The sequence below is a fragment of the Panthera tigris genome, chromosome C1 (assembly GCF_018350195.1).
Source record: "Panthera tigris isolate Pti1 chromosome C1, P.tigris_Pti1_mat1.1, whole genome shotgun sequence".
Lineage (NCBI taxonomy): Eukaryota > Metazoa > Chordata > Mammalia > Carnivora > Felidae > Panthera > Panthera tigris.
Window position 1 is genome coordinate 126130098 of NC_056667.1, and position 20230 is coordinate 126150327.

The 20230-nt window shown below is 36.6% G+C and overlaps 1 protein-coding gene across 1 annotated transcript in view; it reads left to right on the forward strand.

Moving 5' to 3' along the window:
* The window catches only part of UBXN4 (UBX domain protein 4), a 44799-nt gene that overhangs the window by 2871 nt on the left and 21698 nt on the right, over positions 1 to 20230 (forward strand). Inside the window, exons 2-6 of the mRNA XM_042994364.1 lie at positions 6697 to 6799; positions 10056 to 10084; positions 10586 to 10704; positions 11552 to 11726; positions 19952 to 20045. Coding sequence (XP_042850298.1) covers positions 6697 to 6799; positions 10056 to 10084; positions 10586 to 10704; positions 11552 to 11726; positions 19952 to 20045 — 520 coding nt within the window. The remainder of the gene's footprint in view (positions 1 to 6696; positions 6800 to 10055; positions 10085 to 10585; positions 10705 to 11551; positions 11727 to 19951; positions 20046 to 20230) is intronic.

The following is a 20230-nucleotide window of genomic DNA, read 5'->3' on the forward strand; positions in this document are numbered from 1 at the left end:
AGCATGTGTTACATATTTTAGGATATCAATGACTCTGATGAATGTTTCTTGAATGTTTTCAGGAAGACCATTAGTCTGTCAAAGGAGTTTGTCCCTTGACCCGTTCAAAATACTGTTGGCTTTTGTAGAGTTTTAGAAAGTTAATCTCCAACACTAGGCAGAATTAGTTTCACTCCAGGAATACATAGACAGGGGTCATGAAACTCCCAACACTTACGTGTTGCCTAGAGCTTTGTTCATAACATCAAAGGATATAACCAGAACTCATGATTTTCTTAGGTGGGAGACCTCAACAACAATAAACCAACTTAGTAGAAAATTAAAAAGATGTCTTTATGGCTGAAAGAAGTGGTCTTAAGGGTATACTTTGGTTCATGTAAACCCCTCAAGTGGGAAGCACTTTAGGCAAGTTCTTTATATTTAGTGAAATTTTCATGGATGAATTAAAGAAAATTGTGGGATTGAGACTGGAGAGATTACTACCAGTTCAGACAAGAGCAAGTATTTTCCAAGTATTATGACTATGCAAATTGAAAGTAATAAAACTGAAAAAGATTTTGATTTTATTCTTGGGAAGGTAGAATATTCTGACAAGGATCCTGAAGCAAAGGTGTCAGTTCACAGAGTAGTGTTGCTAGTGGGCTAAAATTTTCATGATAGACACTATTTACTGCCTTTTTTGGTTAAAATAGACCACAAAAGCTTTTAGATTTTGACTAGTTGATGTTTTCTGGGTTGGAATTCCTGGCTGTACTAGGAAAACACAATTGAAGATGTCTAAATGTTCCTAGGAGGCACTTTTGGGCTAATCAGTTAATTTGAAGTAAATGCTAGATTTAATTAACAAACATATGGAAACAGTAGTACTAATTATTACAATAGTAAAATAAAGTTAGAGATCTCTTTGTTTCTGAGATTGTATTTTTTTTTTTAGATTTTTTTATTTTTAAGTAATCTCTACACCCAGGTGGGACTTGAATTCACAACCTCAAGATCAAGAGCCACATGCTCTACCAACTGAGCCAGCCAGGCACCCTTGTATTGTTCTTTTCAAGTGCTTTTATTTTGGATACTGCTGAATACTACCATGGATACAGCGTTTTTTGCTAAAATTTTAGGCTGATCTAACTCCATAGCATGGTTTATATACTTCTTAATAATAAGAAACTAAAGATACTGAAGTTGGCAATTAATAATCTTGCTCCGTAGAGTTAATATAGTTCTTAGTGAGTTAAGTAATTCCATTCATCCTTACATCTCTGTTAGTCAATTAGCTGTTGCTGCCACTAGGCTGAATGATGGACAGACATTGCTAGTGGGGATGTGATATTTGGGACCCTACCTACATGGTACAACATAATGAAAAGTACCAATCTCAGAAGTAGCAAGCGAATCTATACTTGTAGCTACCCACTTGACATCCCCACTTAGATGCCTCACAGGATTCTCAAGCTTAAAAGTATATTTACTGCCTGAACCTGTTTTTTCTCCCCGCCCCAGTTTTCTACATTTTAGTAAATGACACCACTTTTACATCCAGGTGGATAAACTGAAGTGTGGAGTCACCTTTGACTCTCAACTCTTTAGTCTCCTGTCTGGCTTTCCCTTTTGTTCATGACATTCCCAGTCACACAGACCTTTTCCTACACATAAAATCCGGCTTAGTGAACTCTGCGTGGCTTAATTTTTTCATCCTTTAGGTCTTACCTTAAATGTTGCCCCAGAGAAGCCTTCCCTGACCAATCTAAAAGGGTCTTACTATTTTCTTTCCTAGATCTGTTCTTTTTTTAACAGTATTTATTACTATAATTATAATTGTTTACTAAACAAGTACTTTTTTTAATTTTAATTTTTTAAAGTTTATTTATTTTGAGAGAGAGAGACAGCATGAGTGGGGGAGGGGCAGAGAGAGAAGAAAACAGAATCTCAAGCAGGCTTCACACTGTCAGCACAGAGCCTGATGCAAGGCTCGAACTCATGAAGCTGTGAGATCATGACCCGAGCCGAAACTGAGTGGGATGCTTAACCGACTCAGCCACCCAGGCGCGCCAACAAGTACATTTTTGTACTGTTAGATTTTTAAGCTCCAGGGCAAACAATGTTTCCTTTGTTTCACATTTAGATTATAGCCAATGCCTAGGACAATAAGAATGGAATAAAATAGTGAACGTATGAAAGAATGAATGAAAAGGATCTCTCATGCCTCACAGCCTTCTCTAAGACATGTTTGTAGTAAGAATGTTGCCATATAGTTATTTTCTAGGTTGATAATTTTGTCATTTACTTGGAATTTTACATTTCCTCACCCCATAGTGTTTGAAGATGTGCTCTGAATGATGTCACTACAAATGATAATTTTCCCAGTTTGCTTCCTCAATATCTGGAAGACTGTTACTGGCATTCTTTTTAGTCCTAGTCTGTAGATGCATTCTAGTCCCTGTTTACTTTTCCATGACCAGATTTCTCAAGCTCCTGTTCCTAGATCCCATTTCACGTAGAATATACTCAAATGTGCAGCATTAGTCAATTATTGTAGGTATGCCAAGATACTTACTGTACCAGAAATTTAGCTGTTTGTTCCACAAAACACTTATTGAGGCCCTGCTGTATCCCAAGTACTTGACATATGCCAAGTTGTATTGGAGGCATTTGAATTATGTTAGTAAATAAAAGGAAAACAATCCTTGCCCTCTTGGAACCTGCATTCTAGTTGAGGGAAACAGACAGTAAACATAATAAGTAAAACACATAGTTTATCAGAAGGTAATAAGTATTACAGGGAAAAAGAGACCAGGAAATTAGGGAGCTTTGGGAATGTTTGAAGGCTGTCATTTTATTTAATTTATTATTATTATTTTATTTATTTATTTAAAAAAAATTTTTTTAACGTTTTATTTATTTTTGAGACAGGGAGAGACAGAGCATGAACAGGGGAGGGTCAGAGAGAGGGCGACACAGAATCTGAAACAGGCTCCAGGCTCTGAGCTGTCAGCACAGAGCCCAACGCGGGACTCGAACTCCCGGACCGCGAGATCATGACCTGAGCCGAAGTCGGGTGCTTAACCGACTAAGCCACCCAGGCGCCCCATTATTATTATTTTAAAGTAAACTCTAGGCCCAGTGTGGGGCTTGAATTCATGACCCTGAGATCAAGAGTTGCATGCTCTGTTGACTGAGCCAACCAGGAGCCCATAAAAGCTATCATGTTTTGTTTTGTTTTGTTTTTTTAAAGTAGGCTCTATGCCCAATGTGGGTCTTGAACTCATGACCATGAGATCAAGAGTCATGTGCTCCACCAGCTAAACCAGTCAGGCACCCCTAAAAGCTGTCATTTTATTATTTTTTACTTTATTTTATTTTATTTTATTTTATTTTATTTTATTTTATTTTATTTTATTTTATTTTTTTAATGTTTATTTTTGAGAGAGAGAGAGAGACAGAGCACGAGCAGGGGAGGGGCAGAGAGAGGAAGACACAGAATCTGAAGCAGACTCCAGGCTCTGAGCTGTCAGCACAGAGCCTGACATGGGGCTTGAACTTACGGACCACGAGATCATGACCTGGGCTGAAGTCGGACATTTTACTGAGTCACCCAGGGGCCCCTATTATTTTTTATTTAAAAAATTTTTAAATTTATTTTGAGAGAGAGCATGAGCTGGGGAGGGGCAGAGAGCGAGAGGGAGAGAGAGAATCCCAAGCAGGCTTAACTCTCAGTGCAGAGCTGGACACAGGGCTCCATCTCACGACCAAAAGGTCATGACCTGAGCCAGTATCAAGAGTTGGACACTTAACCATATGAGCCATCCAGATACCCTAAGGCTGTCATTTTAAAGTATGAGTAGGGAAAGCTTTATTGAGAAGATAATATTTGAACAGAGACTTAAGAGGGTTGAGCATTAACCATGTAAATATCTGAGGGAAGAACATTCTAGGCAGAGGAAACAACTAGTACAAAGACCTTAGAGTGTTTTTTATATTAGCAGAATAGGAAGAAAGTGAAGACAAATGAGGTCACAGAGGTAACTGGAGGCATGAGGCCATTTGCAGGGACTTTGGCTTTTACTTGGAGGGAAATTGGGAGCCATTATAGGATTTTGAGCAGAGGATTGATATGATCTGAAATTTTTAACAAAAGTTTCTGTGTTAAGAATAGACTGAGCAGCTTTGCCACATCTACTGCAGTCAGCAGACTGTCGACATTCCAGAAAATGTCGGCATCCACTCTGAAAGGATGCACAGTTATTGTGAAAGGCCCCAGAGGAACCCTGCGAAGGGACTTCAGTCACATCAGTGTAGAACTCTGTCTCTTTGAAAAGAAAAAGAAGAGGGTCCATGTTGACAAATGGTGGGGAAATAGAAAAAATCTGGCTACTGTTTGCGCTCTCTGTAGTCATTTATAGAACATGGTCCGGGGGACGGGAGTGGGGTGCCTGGCTGGCTCAGGTGGTAGAGCAGGTGACTGTTGACCTGGGGTCGTAAGTTCAAGCCCCGTGTTGGGCATAGAAATTACTTCAAAAAGAAAAAAAAAAACATGATGAAGGAGGCTACACTGGGCTTCTGTTACCAGTTCTGTATATGCTCACTTCCCCATCAATGTTGTTTTTCAGGAGAATTGTTCTCTTTTTGAAATCTGTAATTTCTTGGGTGAAAAATCTGTAGGGTTTGGCTGAGTCTGGCATTGCTTGTTCAGTATCTCAGGTTCAGAAAGGTGAGTTAATTCTCAAAGGAAATGACATTGAACTTGTATCAAACTAGCTGCTTTGATTCAGCAAGTCACAACAGTTAAAAAACAAGGATATCAGAAAATTTTTGAAGGTTATCTACATTTATGAAAAAGGAACAGTTCAGGCTGATGAATAAGATCTCAGTTGTCCAGTTATAGAAACAGAAAGATGCCAGATGATTTTTCAGGCTTATTTGTGATATTTTAAAGGTGCAGTAAAGGTTGTATTGATTTTTTTGGGGAAAAAAAAGGAATAGATTGAACAGGGAGATCAGTTTGGAGGCTGTTGTAATCATCTAGGTGATATGTATAGCTTAAATCAGGGTGGTGGCAGTGAAAGTGGAAAGAAATAGTTACATTCTAGATATATTTTGGAGATAGAGTCAACTGAAGTCAAGGATAAGTAAAATTTTGGGCCTAAAAACTGAAGGGATGGAGATACCTTAAATAGTTAACCAACGTGAGGAATGCTGAGGGTGGATTAAATTGGGGAAAGGCTGCACTTGGGAAGAAAACAGCTTACAGAAGAATAGAGAATTATCTCATTTTTGTAAAACAAAACAAAAAAAAATGTGGCCTGGGAACTTTTTAAATCTGTAAGTTGGCAGAGGTTGTTCACCTGAAAGTGCTTGAGAAAGCACTTTGCTTAATCTCGGAAAGATTTCATCTGACTTAGGTAAGTTTTCGTCTGCCCACCACTAAGTGGTTATGTCAAAATCTAGATATTACAAGTCTAAAATGGAAGCAGTGGCTTGACAGGTATAACATAAAACATTTTGTCACTGAAGTGTGATGTACGGTATATTAAGTAAGATTAAGTGAGCAGCTCAGTGCATTTTTACTATTAAAACACTTGTAACTCTCATCCAGATAAGATGTATTTCCAGCACCCCCAGAAGGCTCCTTCATGCTCTTTCCCAGTCAGTAGCACCGCCATCCAGGTAGCCACTGTGCTGAATTCTGTCACTATAGATTAGTTTTGGGTCAGCATAACTTTTATAATTATCATACCTAAAATAAAAGGCAAGTCCCAAACCACAAATAGAATTGCATCAGCATCTATCTACCTTGGGGAAATTCTGGAGAGTAATGCTGTGCTGTTGGGGGACATTGAGCTTGACAAAAGTCCTCCATGAAGGAAGAGTGTTGTGCTTTTATTTTCTAAAATCACATGTACGGGGGCGCCTGGGTGGCTCAGTTGTTAAAGTGTCTAACTCTTGATTTTGGCTCAGGTCATGATCCCAGGGTCATGGGATCAAGAGCCCTGTGTAGGGGTCCATGCTGAGTGTCAAGCCTGCTTAAGATTCATTCTCTCTCTCTCCCTCTCTCTCCCTCCCTCTCCCTCCCTCTCCCTCCCTCTCCCTCCCTCTCCCTCCCTCTCCCTCCCTCTCCCTCCCTCTCCCTCCCTCTCCCTCCCTCTCTCTCCCTCTCTCTCCCTCTCTCTCCCTCTCTCTCCCTCTCTCTCCCTTTCTCCCTTTCTCCCTTTCTCCCTCTCTCCCTTTCTCCCTTTCTCCCTTTCTCCCTTTCTCCCTCCCCTTCCCTCTACCCCTCTCCTGCCCCTCACCGATGCATACACACTCTTTGTCTCTCTCAAAAAAAAAAATTACATGTACAAAAGGCAAAATAGCCCCTGTACGTTTCTATTATGACTTCCAATTATTGTGATACTATGTGCATCATACTTTGAATGTCTTCTTTTAGAAAATACAGTACTTTGTAAAATCTAGATAGTGTCATTCTTTTTCATTATGTCTTATTACTTTTTTTTTTTCTTAGCAGCCTGAGCTGTTTTTCATTACTTTTATAATGTTAGCAATGCCATAGTCATGCTCTTCATTTTATGGGAAAGTTTTTGTTTTTAAATTTGATAGAAAATAGTATTTGTGCAATTATATTTTATTTGAAATTCCACATTCTGGGGGAAAAGAATCAGCTGATACTGGCCTTATAAATATCCTTGAAATGTGTTACAGGTGATGATGAGCAGTCAACACAGATGGCTGCAAGTTGGGAAGATGAGAAAGTAACAGAAGCATCTTCAGACAGTTTTGTTGCTATTAAAATCGATACCAAAAGGTTTGCTTATGTGTTAATTTTTTTAAGTATTATAACCATTGTCTTTTGTTGTGATTTATGGTGATACTCTTAGACTATAAGAATGTTGATTTTTCTCTAAGGCGTATTGGGACCTTAAATTCTGATTGCCATTATCCAAATACATCATGTATCTTACTGAAAAACTCTGAAGTTCTGGTTTACCAAGCAGCTATGTGACATGCACCAGGAATGCAAAAGAACTTGTAAGAACATGGAAGTAACTGTAAATTATATATTGATTATCTCTGAACGGTTGACCACTCTTTGGGTCCTGTTTTTGGGAATAAGGCTGTTTAATTCAATAGGAATAGTACTTTTTTTTTAATATGAAATTTATTGTCAAATTGGTTTCCATACAACACCCAGTGCTCATCCCAACAGGTGCCTTCCTGAATGCCCATCACCCACTTTCCCCTCCCTCCCACTCCCCATCAACCCTCAGTTTATTCTCAGTTTTTAAGAGTCTCTTATGGTTTTCCTCCCTCCCTCTCTTTTTTTTTTTTCCCCTTCCCCTCCCCCATGGTCTTCTGTTAAGTTTCTCAGGATCCACATAAGAGTGAAAACATGTGGTATGTGTCTTTCTCTGTATGACTTATTTCACTTAGCATAACACTCTCCATTTCCATCCACATTGCTACAAAATGCCATGTTTCATTCTTTCTCATTGCCACATAGTATTCCATTGTATATATAAACCACAGCTTCTTTATCCATTCATCAGTTGATGGACATTTAGGCTCTTTCCATAATTTGGCTATTGTTGAAAGTGCTGCTATAAACATTGGGGTACAAGTGCCCCTATGCATCAGCACTCCTATATCCCTTGGGTAAATTCCTAGCAGTGCTATTGCTGGGTCGTAGGGTAGATCTATTATTAATTTTTTGAGGAACCTCCACACTGTTTTCCAGAGTGGCTGCACCAATATGCATAGGAGTAAGTACTTTTTAGGTCCTTCAGAGTACCTAATATCCACAAGTATTTTTTGTTAATCCATTCCATCTCTTCCCTTTAAAAATGTTTTGTAGAAAATTTCAGACATACAAAAGTGAGTGAGTAGTGCAGTGAAGTCCCACATACTTGTCAACTACTTTGGTGATTAACTTATAGTCAGTCTTGTTTCAGTCACCCGTTACCACTCATCCCATATAATTTTGAAGCGAATCTCAGTCATCACATCACTTCATCTATATTTTAGTGTGTCTTTAAAAAATAAGTTTTTTAACATGAATTAACATAAATTTAGCATGCAAAAAACTAAATATTTTAACATAACTGTAATACTTCAAAGCAAATAAGTGATAGTTTCTTAATAGCAAATATCCAGCTATTTTTCACATTTTCACTTATCTCATCTATGCCATAGTTGTATTCTTAATTTATTATAGTTTGTTTGGTTCAGGATCTATCAAGGTCCACACATTGTGATGTGTTGATCTTTTTCAAGGCTCTCCCCTGCGCGCCCCCCCCCTCCCCCCTCCGTATGTTTTTTCTTTGTAATTTAGTTTTTGGAGAAACAGGTCATTCGTTCTTTAGTTTCCTGCCATGTGGATTATTGTTGACTGCATCCCTGTTAGTCTCATGTAGTTCATTTCTCTGTCCTCTGTTGCTTGTAAATCAACAGTTGGATTCAAGTTAGATTTTTTTTTCCATCAAGACTACTTCATAAATGGTGGTATGTCTTCCATTCTTCCATTATGAAAGCATATAATGACCTCTTGTCTTACTTTATGATGTTAGCAGTAGGCATCAATGATCAGCGCCTAGAAACATTAATTTGTTAGCAACTACAAAGTGGTATTCCTTTCATTTTGATATTGATAATATCAGAATGAATGATGTTTGAAAATTACTGCCAAGATTAAAATATTTGGAAATTTACCTGTAAGTTTGTAAATTTTTTAGTAAAATTTTCCAATATTAAAAATTTCATGAAACAAATCATAGTGGTTTGCCTCAGAGCAGCAGTTATTCAACTATATATTTATTGAGCTATATAATACTTTAAAAAAAAAAGAATCTTACCATTTTAATGTATATCCTGTCATTTATGTTTTCCATTATCTTCCAGTAGCACCAGAAATAGTAGGAGGAATGTAGGGGTATTGGAAATGTGGAAGAAATGGGAAAATCAGAATTCTTGAGGTTATATACAGACTGATGTATCTGGTATTTTTAAAAACAACAAAAAAAATTTTTTTAAACAAATTTCTAAAAGTAGATGCAGGGATACCTGTGTATAGTGATGGTTGAGTTTTGTTTCATTATAGACTGCCTGATAATAGAATCTAATGTGTCTTTTAAATTATGAATAGTAAATTTTATGTATTGTACAATAATAATGAAATTAATGTTGTAGTAACATTTTAGTGTCTATGAGTTTATGGAGATAGCCTGCATTGAAAATAGATTGGTAGGAAATACATCAGAATTTACATTGGTTATTTCTGGGAAGGTAGGACTTGGTAATTTTTTTCTTTATACTTTTTTATTATATTTTCAGATGTTTTTGTGGTAATCATGCTTTATATTCAGAAAATGGGTGTAAATTTTTGGAAAGATTAATTTGATTCTTGGTATTATTCATTTGCATTGATCAGTATCTCTTACTTGTATCATAACGTTAAGACTCTCCTGTCCCTGTCCCTAACCACCCAGTTTCCTTCTCTGGAGTAACCAAATCAAGAAAACGCATTTTCCTCCCCTTTTTAAATTCTTGTTTATTTACTTTTTTTTTTTTTTTTTTTTACAAAAGTGGTAGCATTTTGACATACTTTTTTGTACCTTTTTAATGATTGCATAATTAGTTTTTACTGGTAGATATTTAGGTTGTTTTGAATCCTTTATTTTTACAAAGTATTATGTTATCATTTGCAGAAGTAAATCATAAGCATTAATATCTTTTGTTACAAGGCAAGATGCTGTATTCAGATACACTTGCTGCTGAGAAAGCATCATGGCAGATACCAGCTTGATTTTTAGCCATCAGATCCAGCCACCAGTTTGTGTGTTGCAAGAATAAGTGGCTCTTTAATCTGAAAATTATAAAACATATCGGGAAAGGTCTGTAAGACAAGAATTGCACTTTTCTCCTTCCAGCTGATGACTATGAAAGGAACTAGTAGTTTCAGAGAAATACTTTTAATTGGTAGAGTAAATTTCTGTAAAAACAACTGGATATTTGGGGGGAAATATTTGAATGCATCTAGTGATTTTCTGTTTGATTTTGTTTTACAGTGAAGCCTGCTTACAATTTTCACAAATCTGTATCCTTTCAATGAAGAATTGGTTTGATAAATATTTTGCTTGAGGATTTACCTTTCTTTTGGTTAATTCACGAAATTTAGAAATTACTCATTTCTATTTAGGAGCTCATGCATTCTTGCTTTGAGGAACTTTATACTACTAAGTGTCCTTTGAGATAATACGTTGTAGCAAATGGGATTATAGGGAGTCTTATTGTCAATATCTGGAAAGCAATATGGAGCAGTTTGGAATGTTAGAAATAATTGTCAAGAGGCAAGATGTAAAATTTACAATAGATGGAATGTAATGGATGTTTCAGATAGGCAGTGCAGATAAATCATAAATCAGTTTACTTATCACATGCATGACAAGCATAGTGATACTGTAGTTGAAATTATTTAGTAAACATGTTAGCTGATTACACGGTGAAATTCACAAAGATTTGCTTTGTTATCAGTAGCATTTCATAAAATTATCCCCTTGTTTTTTCACGAATCATTAGACTTAATTAAATTGTACAGATCCTGTAGTGTGTGTTCCATCCAGTTTCTTTATTGGAGACAGTGGAATTCCCTTGGAAGTAATAGCAGGAAGTGTTTCTGCAGATGAACTTGTTACCAGAATTCACAAAGTCCGGCAGGTGAGAAGGAAGAGAATTTATTTATATAAACATGGGAAAATGATATGTCAGAAATTTGACATTAGAATATTTTTGGAGTTGCTCTGTATATTCAGGAACCTGCTATGCCATTAAACTTGAAAGGTAGAAAATACTGTTTTCCTGGATTGGTTTGAAAATAGCATTATGAAGTTATAGGTACCTATGCCTAATGAGTGACTTCTTACTCTCCCTTCTCTTTTTTTTTTTTTTTTTTAATTTTTTTTTTTAATGTTTATTTATTTTTGAGACAGAGAGAGACAGAGCATGAACGGGGGAGGGTCAGAGAGAGAGGGAGACACAGAATTGGAAGCAGGCTCCAGGCTCTGAGCTGTCAGCACAGAGCCTGACGCGGGGCTCGAACTCACGGACTGTGAGATCATGACCTGAGCCGAAGTCGGCCGCTCAACCGACTGAGCCACCCAGGCGCCCCTACTCTCCCTTCTCTTTACACTATTACTTTGTTGCAAAAGAGAGATTGAACATTAAGGTCCCAAACTGTACTGCTTGACACATTTTAAGGAACTTAGTCAATTTGGGCAAATGGCTAATATAGCTTGAAACTTTTTTCCTTCAATTCTAATTGGAAGAAAAATCAACAGTGTTTAAAAACCTTTTTATGCTCTTCTCACATTGTAGTTGAATTCCACAGTGTGATCAGTGTGATTATGCCATGTTTAGGATTATACAATCTGGATCCATCTACTTAGAAAATTTAGTACTTTTCCCTCCTATAGAGACAGTTGACTTACTCATATTTTGGTCTAATCTGCCTTGGTAAATTTAGATTCTTATCTGTTCATTAAATTACAATGTGGTTTCTTCCTAGATGCACTCATTAAAAGGTGAAACATCAGTGGCAAATGGCAGCCCGTCAGAAAGTTCAGTCTCTACTCCATCCACATCATTGGAACCTAACAACACTTCTGAAAACTCTCAGTCCAGAAATGTAGAGCCTTGTGAGATACCACCCACTTCTGATACAAAGTCAGATTCTGCAACAGGTAATTTTTAGTGTACCCTTTTGGGTACAGTAGAAGTATTCCTTTACTTCATTTTATTTTTTTTATTTTATTTATTTATTTATTTATTTATTTTTTAACGTTTATTTTATTTTTGAGACAGAGAGAGACAGAGCATGAATGGGGGAGGGTCAGAGAGAGGGAGACACAGAATCTGAAACAGGCTCCAGGCTCTGAGCTGTCAGCACAGAGCCCGACGCGGGGCTCGAACTCACGGACCGCGAGATCATGACCTGAGCCGAAGTCGGCCGCTTAACCGACTGAGCCACCCAGGCGCCCCCCTTCACTTCATTTTAAAGGCCTGGAATTAATATCCTTAAAAATAAAAATACTGTGATTCTTCCCTGTCACATTCATTTAACTTAAAATTTAAAGATTGTCTTAAATATAGGTGTTGGTCATATAGTGGCATTTTTTTTTTTTTTTTTTTTTTTTTTTACTTTTTTCTGTCCCTGTGTTCTTAGCAGTTTTACAAATAACTTTCCAGCTAGAGTATTTTGAAAGGTTCAAATGAACTGATGTATTTGGAATTGTTTTTATAACCTATAAGATATGTATACATTTAAAGAATAGTATTTGCATTTTAGAATTAGAATTAAAAGATCATTGTAAAATAGAGCTTGTGGAAATAAGAGATGTGACTACAGTGGGGTTGATAGAGGCAAAAGAGAAATTTTATACTATATAATGGGGATTGTGTTCAGAGTTGTTTGGTGTAATATAGCTTGTATTAGACAGCGTAGCGTTAGATAAGTCAAGAAGTTAACAGATTAGTATCCTAAGAGATGATCCTACTCTAGCATCCCAAATAGCCTCTATTTGATATTTAATGACAGGAAGCTCATTTCCTTGCAAGGAAGCTTATTGTCAAAGCCCTGGTTTTTAGAAAAATTCTTCTTCATATTGAGATGAAATTTGATGCCCTGTAATTTCTCATTAACTTTAGTGCGACTTATGAAGTTAAACATTAACAGGTTTTGAATATTTGAAGAAGAGCTACCAGGTTCTCTATCAGTAGCCACATTTTGAGGTTTTACATCTATAGATCACGCAAATTCTGGATGCCTACAGAACTAGGGGACACTATTGTGAATGTAGCCTGGTTAGCTCTACAGTAGGATACTTACCTTTACATTTACCTGGATATTTATCATTGCCAAATTCTTCATTCCTTTTTGAATATGTTTTCCTCTGGTATCATTTTCTTTCAGCCTGAAAAATTTCCCTTAGCATTTCCTGTTTTACAGGTCTTTTGGCAAAATACTTCTCTTCCTCTCTGAAAAATGAAAGTGTCTGCTTTATCTTCATTCTGGAAGGATATTTTTGCTAGATACAAAATTTGGAGTTTACAGTTGTTGTTTTGGTTTTTTTTTTTTTTCAGCACTTTAAAGATCTTCTGGTCTCCATAGTTTTCTGATGAGAAGTTTCTGTCAGCATTGTTTCCCCATATATGGAACGTATTGCTTTTCTCTCTGCCTTCAGGCTTTTCTCTTTGATTTTCATCCATTTGACTATAAAATGCCTAGATGTGTTTTTCTTTGTATTTATTCTGCTTGGGTTTTGCTAAGCTTAGATCTCTAAATGTATAACTTTCACTAAATTTGGGGAATTCGGAGCCATTATTTATTCAGATATTTTTCTCTTTTTCTCTTAACTTGCTAGAAATAATTACATGTATGTTAGACTTCTTGATACTATCCCACAGGTTTATTTTTTCTTTTTTTTTTCTTTTTTATTCCTCTATTTAGATCGGATAATTTTGTTGATCTCTAAGTTCACTGGCTTCTTTATCATCTCTTTCTGCTCTTGAGCACATCTAGTGAATTTTTATTCTATTCTATATTTATTTTTAAGTAATCTCTACACCCATTGTGGGGCTTAACCATAGAACCCTGATATCAAGAGTCATAAGTGAGCCAGGCAGGTGCCCTAGTAAATTTTTATTTTATATAAAATTAGGTAATATATTTATACTCTTTTCTTTAAGTTAACCATTTTTTAGTAGATTTTTTTTAGAGCAGTTTTAGGTTTACAGGAAAATTAAGAGGAAGGTACAGATTTTGTGTATACCTCCTGCCCCACTGTCTACATCCCCCACCAAAGTGGTACATTTGTTAGAACTAATGAACCCACATTTGACACATCATAATCAGGCAAAGTCCATAGTTTACAATACAGTTTTCTCTTGGTGGTGTGCATTCCATGAGTCTGGGCAAGTGTATAATGACGTGTATCCATAAGTATAGCACAAAGTATTTTTCCTGCACTAAATGTCCTCTGTGTTCCGCCTTTTCATCCGCAGTGATATTTTTACTGTCTCCATGGTTTTGCTTTTTCCAGAATGTCATATAGTAGTCTTTTCAGATTGGCTTCCTTTACTTAGTAATATACATTTAATCTTCCTTCATGTCTTTTCATCACTTGATAGCTCATTTCTTTTTAGAGCTGAATAATATTCCATTGTCTAGATATACCACAGTTTATTAATCCATTCACCTACTGAAGGACATTTTGGTTTCGCAAGTTTTAGCAATTATGAATAAAGCTTCTGTAAGCATCTCTGTGTAGGTTTCTGTGTGAGCATAATTTTTTTTTTACTTTTTTTGGCTATTTACAGCAAGGTTGTGGTTGCTGGGTTGTGTGGTAAGAGTTATGTTTAGTTTTGTAAGAAGCCACCAAGCCGTCTTCCAAAGTGGCTGTATCATTTTGCAGGTAAAATGGTTCTGGAGTTTCTTACTCTTCCTTACATCTCCTCCTCTTCCTTTAACTTTTTATTTTGAAACAGTGTGATTCAAAGTTACAGAAATTATACTCAATCCCTCAGTACCCTTTCCAACATTTTATTCAACTTATCTTTTAATTCATTTCATTTTCCTTTACCTCATTGAGTTACAATGGCTGCTTTCAAGTCCTTGTCTGATAATGCCAGTATCTAGTTCATCTCTGGGTTGAGATAACAGACAGGCCTTTGTTGATTGTCTTTTCCCCTGAGAATGAGTCACATTTTCCTGTTAGATTGTGTGTCTAGAAATTTTGGATTGTATCTTGTACATTGTTGTAGACACTCAGGATTCTTATATTCCTGTAAAGAATATTGATGCTTTTGTTTCAGCAGGCACTTAACTTCTCAGACTGTAAACTCTGTCTTACCTGAGGTATGAGTAGCACCTCTAATCTCAGTTCTTTGTAGCTTTTTTTTTTAACTTCATTATGGAAAGTTTCAGACTTAATACAAAAGTCTCGAGAAAATAGTGTAATGAATTCCATGAACCCACTGCCTGTCTTCACCTGTTACCAACTCATGGCCAAAATTGTTTCATCTGTGTCCCCTACTCCTCTTTCCTTTTCATTTATTATTTAGAACAAATCTTAGGCACTATATCATTTCATTTTTAAAATAGGAGTATCTAAAAGATGAGAACTTAAAAAAAAATAACTATAATATCATTATCTCTTATGAAACCTACACAGTTTAACAGCAATCCTTTTTTACCATTAATTATCTAGGGAATATTTACATTATACTAAGTTTTTCAGTTTGTTTGGAGTCCGGTATATTGCTACTGATTGTTGAGTCCTTTTTTTTGTTTGTTTGTTTCATTTCATAAATAGATTCCCACTCTCATTTTTTTCTGTAGTTTCCTACAGTCTGGATTTTGCTGTATTTTTTTAATTTATTTATTTTTGGAGAGAAAGTGTGAGTGGGGGAGGGCCAAAGGAAGAAGGAGAGAGAATCCCAAGCAGGCTCCACACCCAGTTTAATCCCACCACCGCAAGATCATGACTAGAACTGAAATCAGGAGTTGGATGCTCAACCAGCTGAGCCATCTAGGTGCCCCTATTTTTCTAAATTTTTATTTTAATCACCTGGTGCTCTTCACAAATGCATTTCTTAATCCCTATGATCTATTTTATCCATCCCCCCAACCCACCTCCCCTCTGGTAACCATGTTTGTTCTCTTTACTTAAGAGTGTCTTTCTTGGTGCATGTATCTTTTTGATTTAGTGTTTTTGTATTCTTTGAGTAAATACCCAGTAGCACAATTGCTGGATCATAGGATAGTTCTATTTTTAACTTTTTTTTTTTAAGGTTATTTATTTATTTTGAGAGAGAGAGAGAGCATGTGGGGCAGAGAGAGAGAAAGAGAATGCCAAACAACCTCTGTACTGATTGTGCAGAGGACTCGAACTCATGAACCGTGAGATCATGACCTGAGCTGAAACCAAGAGTCGGACACCCAACTGAGCCACCAGGCGCCCCTATTTTAACTTTTTGATTAACTTCCAACTGTTTACCACAGTGGCTGCAGCAGTTTGCATTCCCACCAACAGTGCACAAGGGTTTCCCTTTCTCTGCATCCTTGCCAACACTTGTTTCTTTTTGATTTTGGCCATTCTGACTGATACTTCATTGTAGTTTTGATTTGCATTTTCCTGATGATGCGTGATGATGAGCATCTTTTCATGTATCTGTTGGCCGTCCTGATAACTTCTTTGGATAAATGTTTGTTTATATGTTTTGCCCACTTTTTAAGTGGATTATTCATTTTTGGGGTGTTGAGTTTTATGAGTGCTTTATATATTTTGGTTACTAGTCCTTTATCAGATATATCAGATATGTCATTTGCAAATCTCTTATCCCATTCTGGAGATTGTTTAGTTTTGTTGATTGTTTATTTGGCTCTGCAGAAGCTTTTTATTTAGATGTAGTCCCAGCAGTTTATTTTTGTTTTTGTTTCCCTTGCCTCAGGACACACATCTAGAAAGATGTTACAGCTGATGTCAGAGAAACTACTTCCTGTGCTCCCTTCCAGGATTTTTATGGTTTCAGGTCTCATATTTGAGTCTTTAATCTGTTTTGAGTTTATTTTTTTGTATGGTATAATAAAGTGGTCCGGTTTCCTTCTTTCGCATGTTAACTGTTCAGTTTTCTGAGTTTTGGTGAAGACACTCTTTTTCCCATTGGATATTCTTCCTACTTTGTTGAAGATTAATTGACCATAAAGTTGTGGATTTATTTCTGGGTTTTCTATTCTGTTTCATTGGTCTGTATGTTTTTGTGCCAGTACCATACTGTTTTGATTATTACAGCTTTGTAATATTGAAATCCAGAATTGTGATGCCTCCAGCTTTGCTTTTCTTTTTCAAGATTGTTTTGGCTATTTGAGGTCTCTTGTGTTTGCATAAAAATTTTAAGATTGTTTCACAGGATTCTGTGAAAAATGCTGTTGGTATTTTGATAGGGACTGCGTTAAATATGTCAGTTGCTTTGGGTAGTGTAGACATTTTAACAATTTTTGTTCTTCCCACTCCATGAGCATGGAATGCCTTCCCATTTCTTTGTGTCTTTTTCTATTTCTTTCATCAGTGTTTTACAGTTTTCAGAGTACTCATCTTTTACATCTTTGGGTAGCTTTATTCCTAGATGTCTTGTTAGTTTTTGTGTAGTTGTAAAAGGGATTGTGTTCTTAATTTCTCTTTCTGCTGCTCATTATTGGTGCACAGAAATGTAGCACATTTCTGTACAATGATCTTATTTCCTCAGAATTTACTGAATTAATTTATCAGTTCTAGCAGTTTTTTGGTGGAGTGCTTTGGGTTTTATCTATTTAGTATCATATCATCTGCAAATAGTGAAAGTTTTACTTCTTCCTTACTGATTTGGATGCCTTTGATTTCTTTTTGTTGTCTGATTGCTGTGGGTAGGATTTGGAATACAAAAAAAGTGGTGAGAGTGACATCCTCTTGTCCCTGACCTTAGGGGAAAAGCTTTTTCCCCATTAAGGATGATGTTAACTGTGGGTTTTTTTCTATATGGCCTTTATTATGTTGAAGTATGTTCCTTTTAGACCTACTTTGTTGAGGGTTTTTATTATGAATGGATATACTTTGTCACATGCTCTTTCTGTGTCTGTTGAAATGATCATATTGTTCTTGTACTTACTGATGTGGTGTATCATGTTGATTGATTTGCAATATTGAACCACCCTTACAACCCATGAATAACATGGCCTTTATTATGTTGAAGTATGTTTCTTTTAGACCTGCTTTGTTGAGGGTTTTTATTATGAATGGATATACTTTGTCACATGCTCTTTCTGTGTCTATTGAAATGATCATATTGTTCTTGTACTTACTGATGTGGTGTATCATGTTGATTGATTTGCAATGTTGAACCACCCTTACAACCCATGAATAAATCTGACCGTGATGATGGTGAATGATTTTTTTTTTTTTTTTTAATGTAAACTTTATCCCCATGTGGGGCTTGAACTCATTACGCCAAGATCAAGAGTCACATGCTCTACTGACTGAGCCAGCCAGGTGTCCACTGGTGAATGATACGTTTTTTGTTTTTTGTTTTTTAGTGTGTTGTTGAATTCAGTTTGCTAGTATTTTGTTGAGGATATTTGCATCTGTGTTCATCAGAGATAGTTGCCTATAGTTCTCTTTTTTTGTGTGTTGTCTTTATTGCGTTTTGGTATCAGGTAATGCTAGCCTCATAGAATGAATTTGGAAGTTTTCCTTCCTTTTCTAGTTTTTAGAATAGTTTGAGAATAGGTATGAACTCTTCTTTAAACGTTTGGTAGAATTTGCCTGTTAAGTCATCTGGTTCTGGACTTTTGTTTCTTGGGAAAGTTTTGATTACTGATTCAATTTCTTTGCTGGTCATCAGTCTGATCAAATTTTCTGTTTCTTCCTGTTTCTGTTTTAGTGGTTTATATGTTTCTGGAAATTTATCCACTTCTTCTAGGTTGTCCAATTAGTTGGCATATAATTTTTTATAATATTCTCTTATAATTGTTTGTATTTATATGATGTTGGTTGTTATTTCTCTTTTCTCACTTTGTGATTTTGAGTCCTTTCTCTCTTTTTTTTTTTAATTTTTTAAATGTTTATTCATATTTGAAAGACAAAGACAGAGTGCAAGTGGTGGAGGGGCAGAGAGAGAGGGAATCACAGAATCCAAATCTGTGTCGGCACAGAACCCAATGCAGGGCTCAAACCCACGAACTGTGAGATCATGACCTGAGCCAAAGTCAGACGCTCAGTTTTTTGAGCCACCCAGGTGCGCCTCTCTCTCTCTCTCTCTTTTCTTTTATGTTTATTTATTTATTTTGAGAAAGAGTGAGAGAGCATGAGCAGGGGAGGGACAGTGACAGAGGGAGAGAGAGAATCCAAAGCAGGCTCCATGCTGTCAGTGTAGAGCCCGATGTGGGGCTCAGTTCCATGAACGCTTACATAAGATCATCATAACCTGAGCCAAAATCAGGAGTCGGATGCTTAACTGACTGAGGCAGTCAGACACCTCAGAGTTCTTGCTTTTTTTTTGTTAAGTCTGGCTAGAAGTTAATCAGTTGTATTGGTTTTTGTTTTTGTTTTTGTTTTTTCAAAGAACCAGCTCCTGCTTTCATTTATCTGTTCTGTTGGTATTTTCAGTTTCTATTTCATTTATTTTTGTTCTCATATTTATTATTTCCTTCTTCCTGACCTTGGTGGCCCTCAGCTGCCTTGTTTCCCACTTATATTCTATTATATGTGGACCCAAATGTCAGAATTAGAGAGAGAGAATTCCAAGCAGGCTCCAAGCTGTCAGCGGGAGCTTGAACAAATGAACCGTGAGATCATGACCTGAGCCAAAACCAAGAGTCTGATGCTTAACCAAGTGAGCCATCCAGGCCCCTCTTTTTTTTTTTTTTTTTTTTTTTTTTTTTTAAAGTAAACCCTGCACCCAACGTGGGGCTCAAACTCATGACCCTGAGATCAAGAGTTGCATGCTCTACTGACTGAGCAAGCCAGGTGCCCTAGTAATCACTCATTTCTTTTTTTTTTTTTTTTAATTTTTTTTTTTTTTAACGTTTATTTATTTTTGAGACAGAGAGAGACAGAGCATGAACGGGGAGGGGCAGAGAGAGAAGGAGACACAGAATTGGAAGCAGGCTCCAGGCTCTGAGCCATCAGTCCAGAGTCTGACGCGGGGCTCGAACTCACGGACCGTGAGATCGTGACCTGAGCTGAAGTCGGACGCTTAACCGACTGAGCCACCCAGGCGCCCCGTAATCACTCATTTCTTATCTTCTCCAACTCTTAGGGAAAATTTGTAATGTTTAAGAAGATTATTAACAAATGTAACCCAAATGTTTATGTTTCTTAAAAATCGGCATTAAATGCAATATTTTCTTATTTCTTTTTATTAAATAACTAAGGAGGAGAGAGTTCAGGCCATGCCAGTCCATCTCAGGAGCCTGGTGGATGTTCAAATCAGAGACCTCCAGAGGACCTGACTGTCAGAGTGGAAAGGTTTGCTTTTATTTTTGCAAATAGTATTTTGAAAAGACAGTGGTTTTCAGTTATTTCATTAATTTGAATAAAAGCTAAAATTTCACAAATGAAGTTTCAGAATCCTGGGTTGAAATTTTTTATTACCTGACCAACTTAATTGTATCCATAAAGACTACATTCTAGAAGTAAAGTTGAGTATCTCT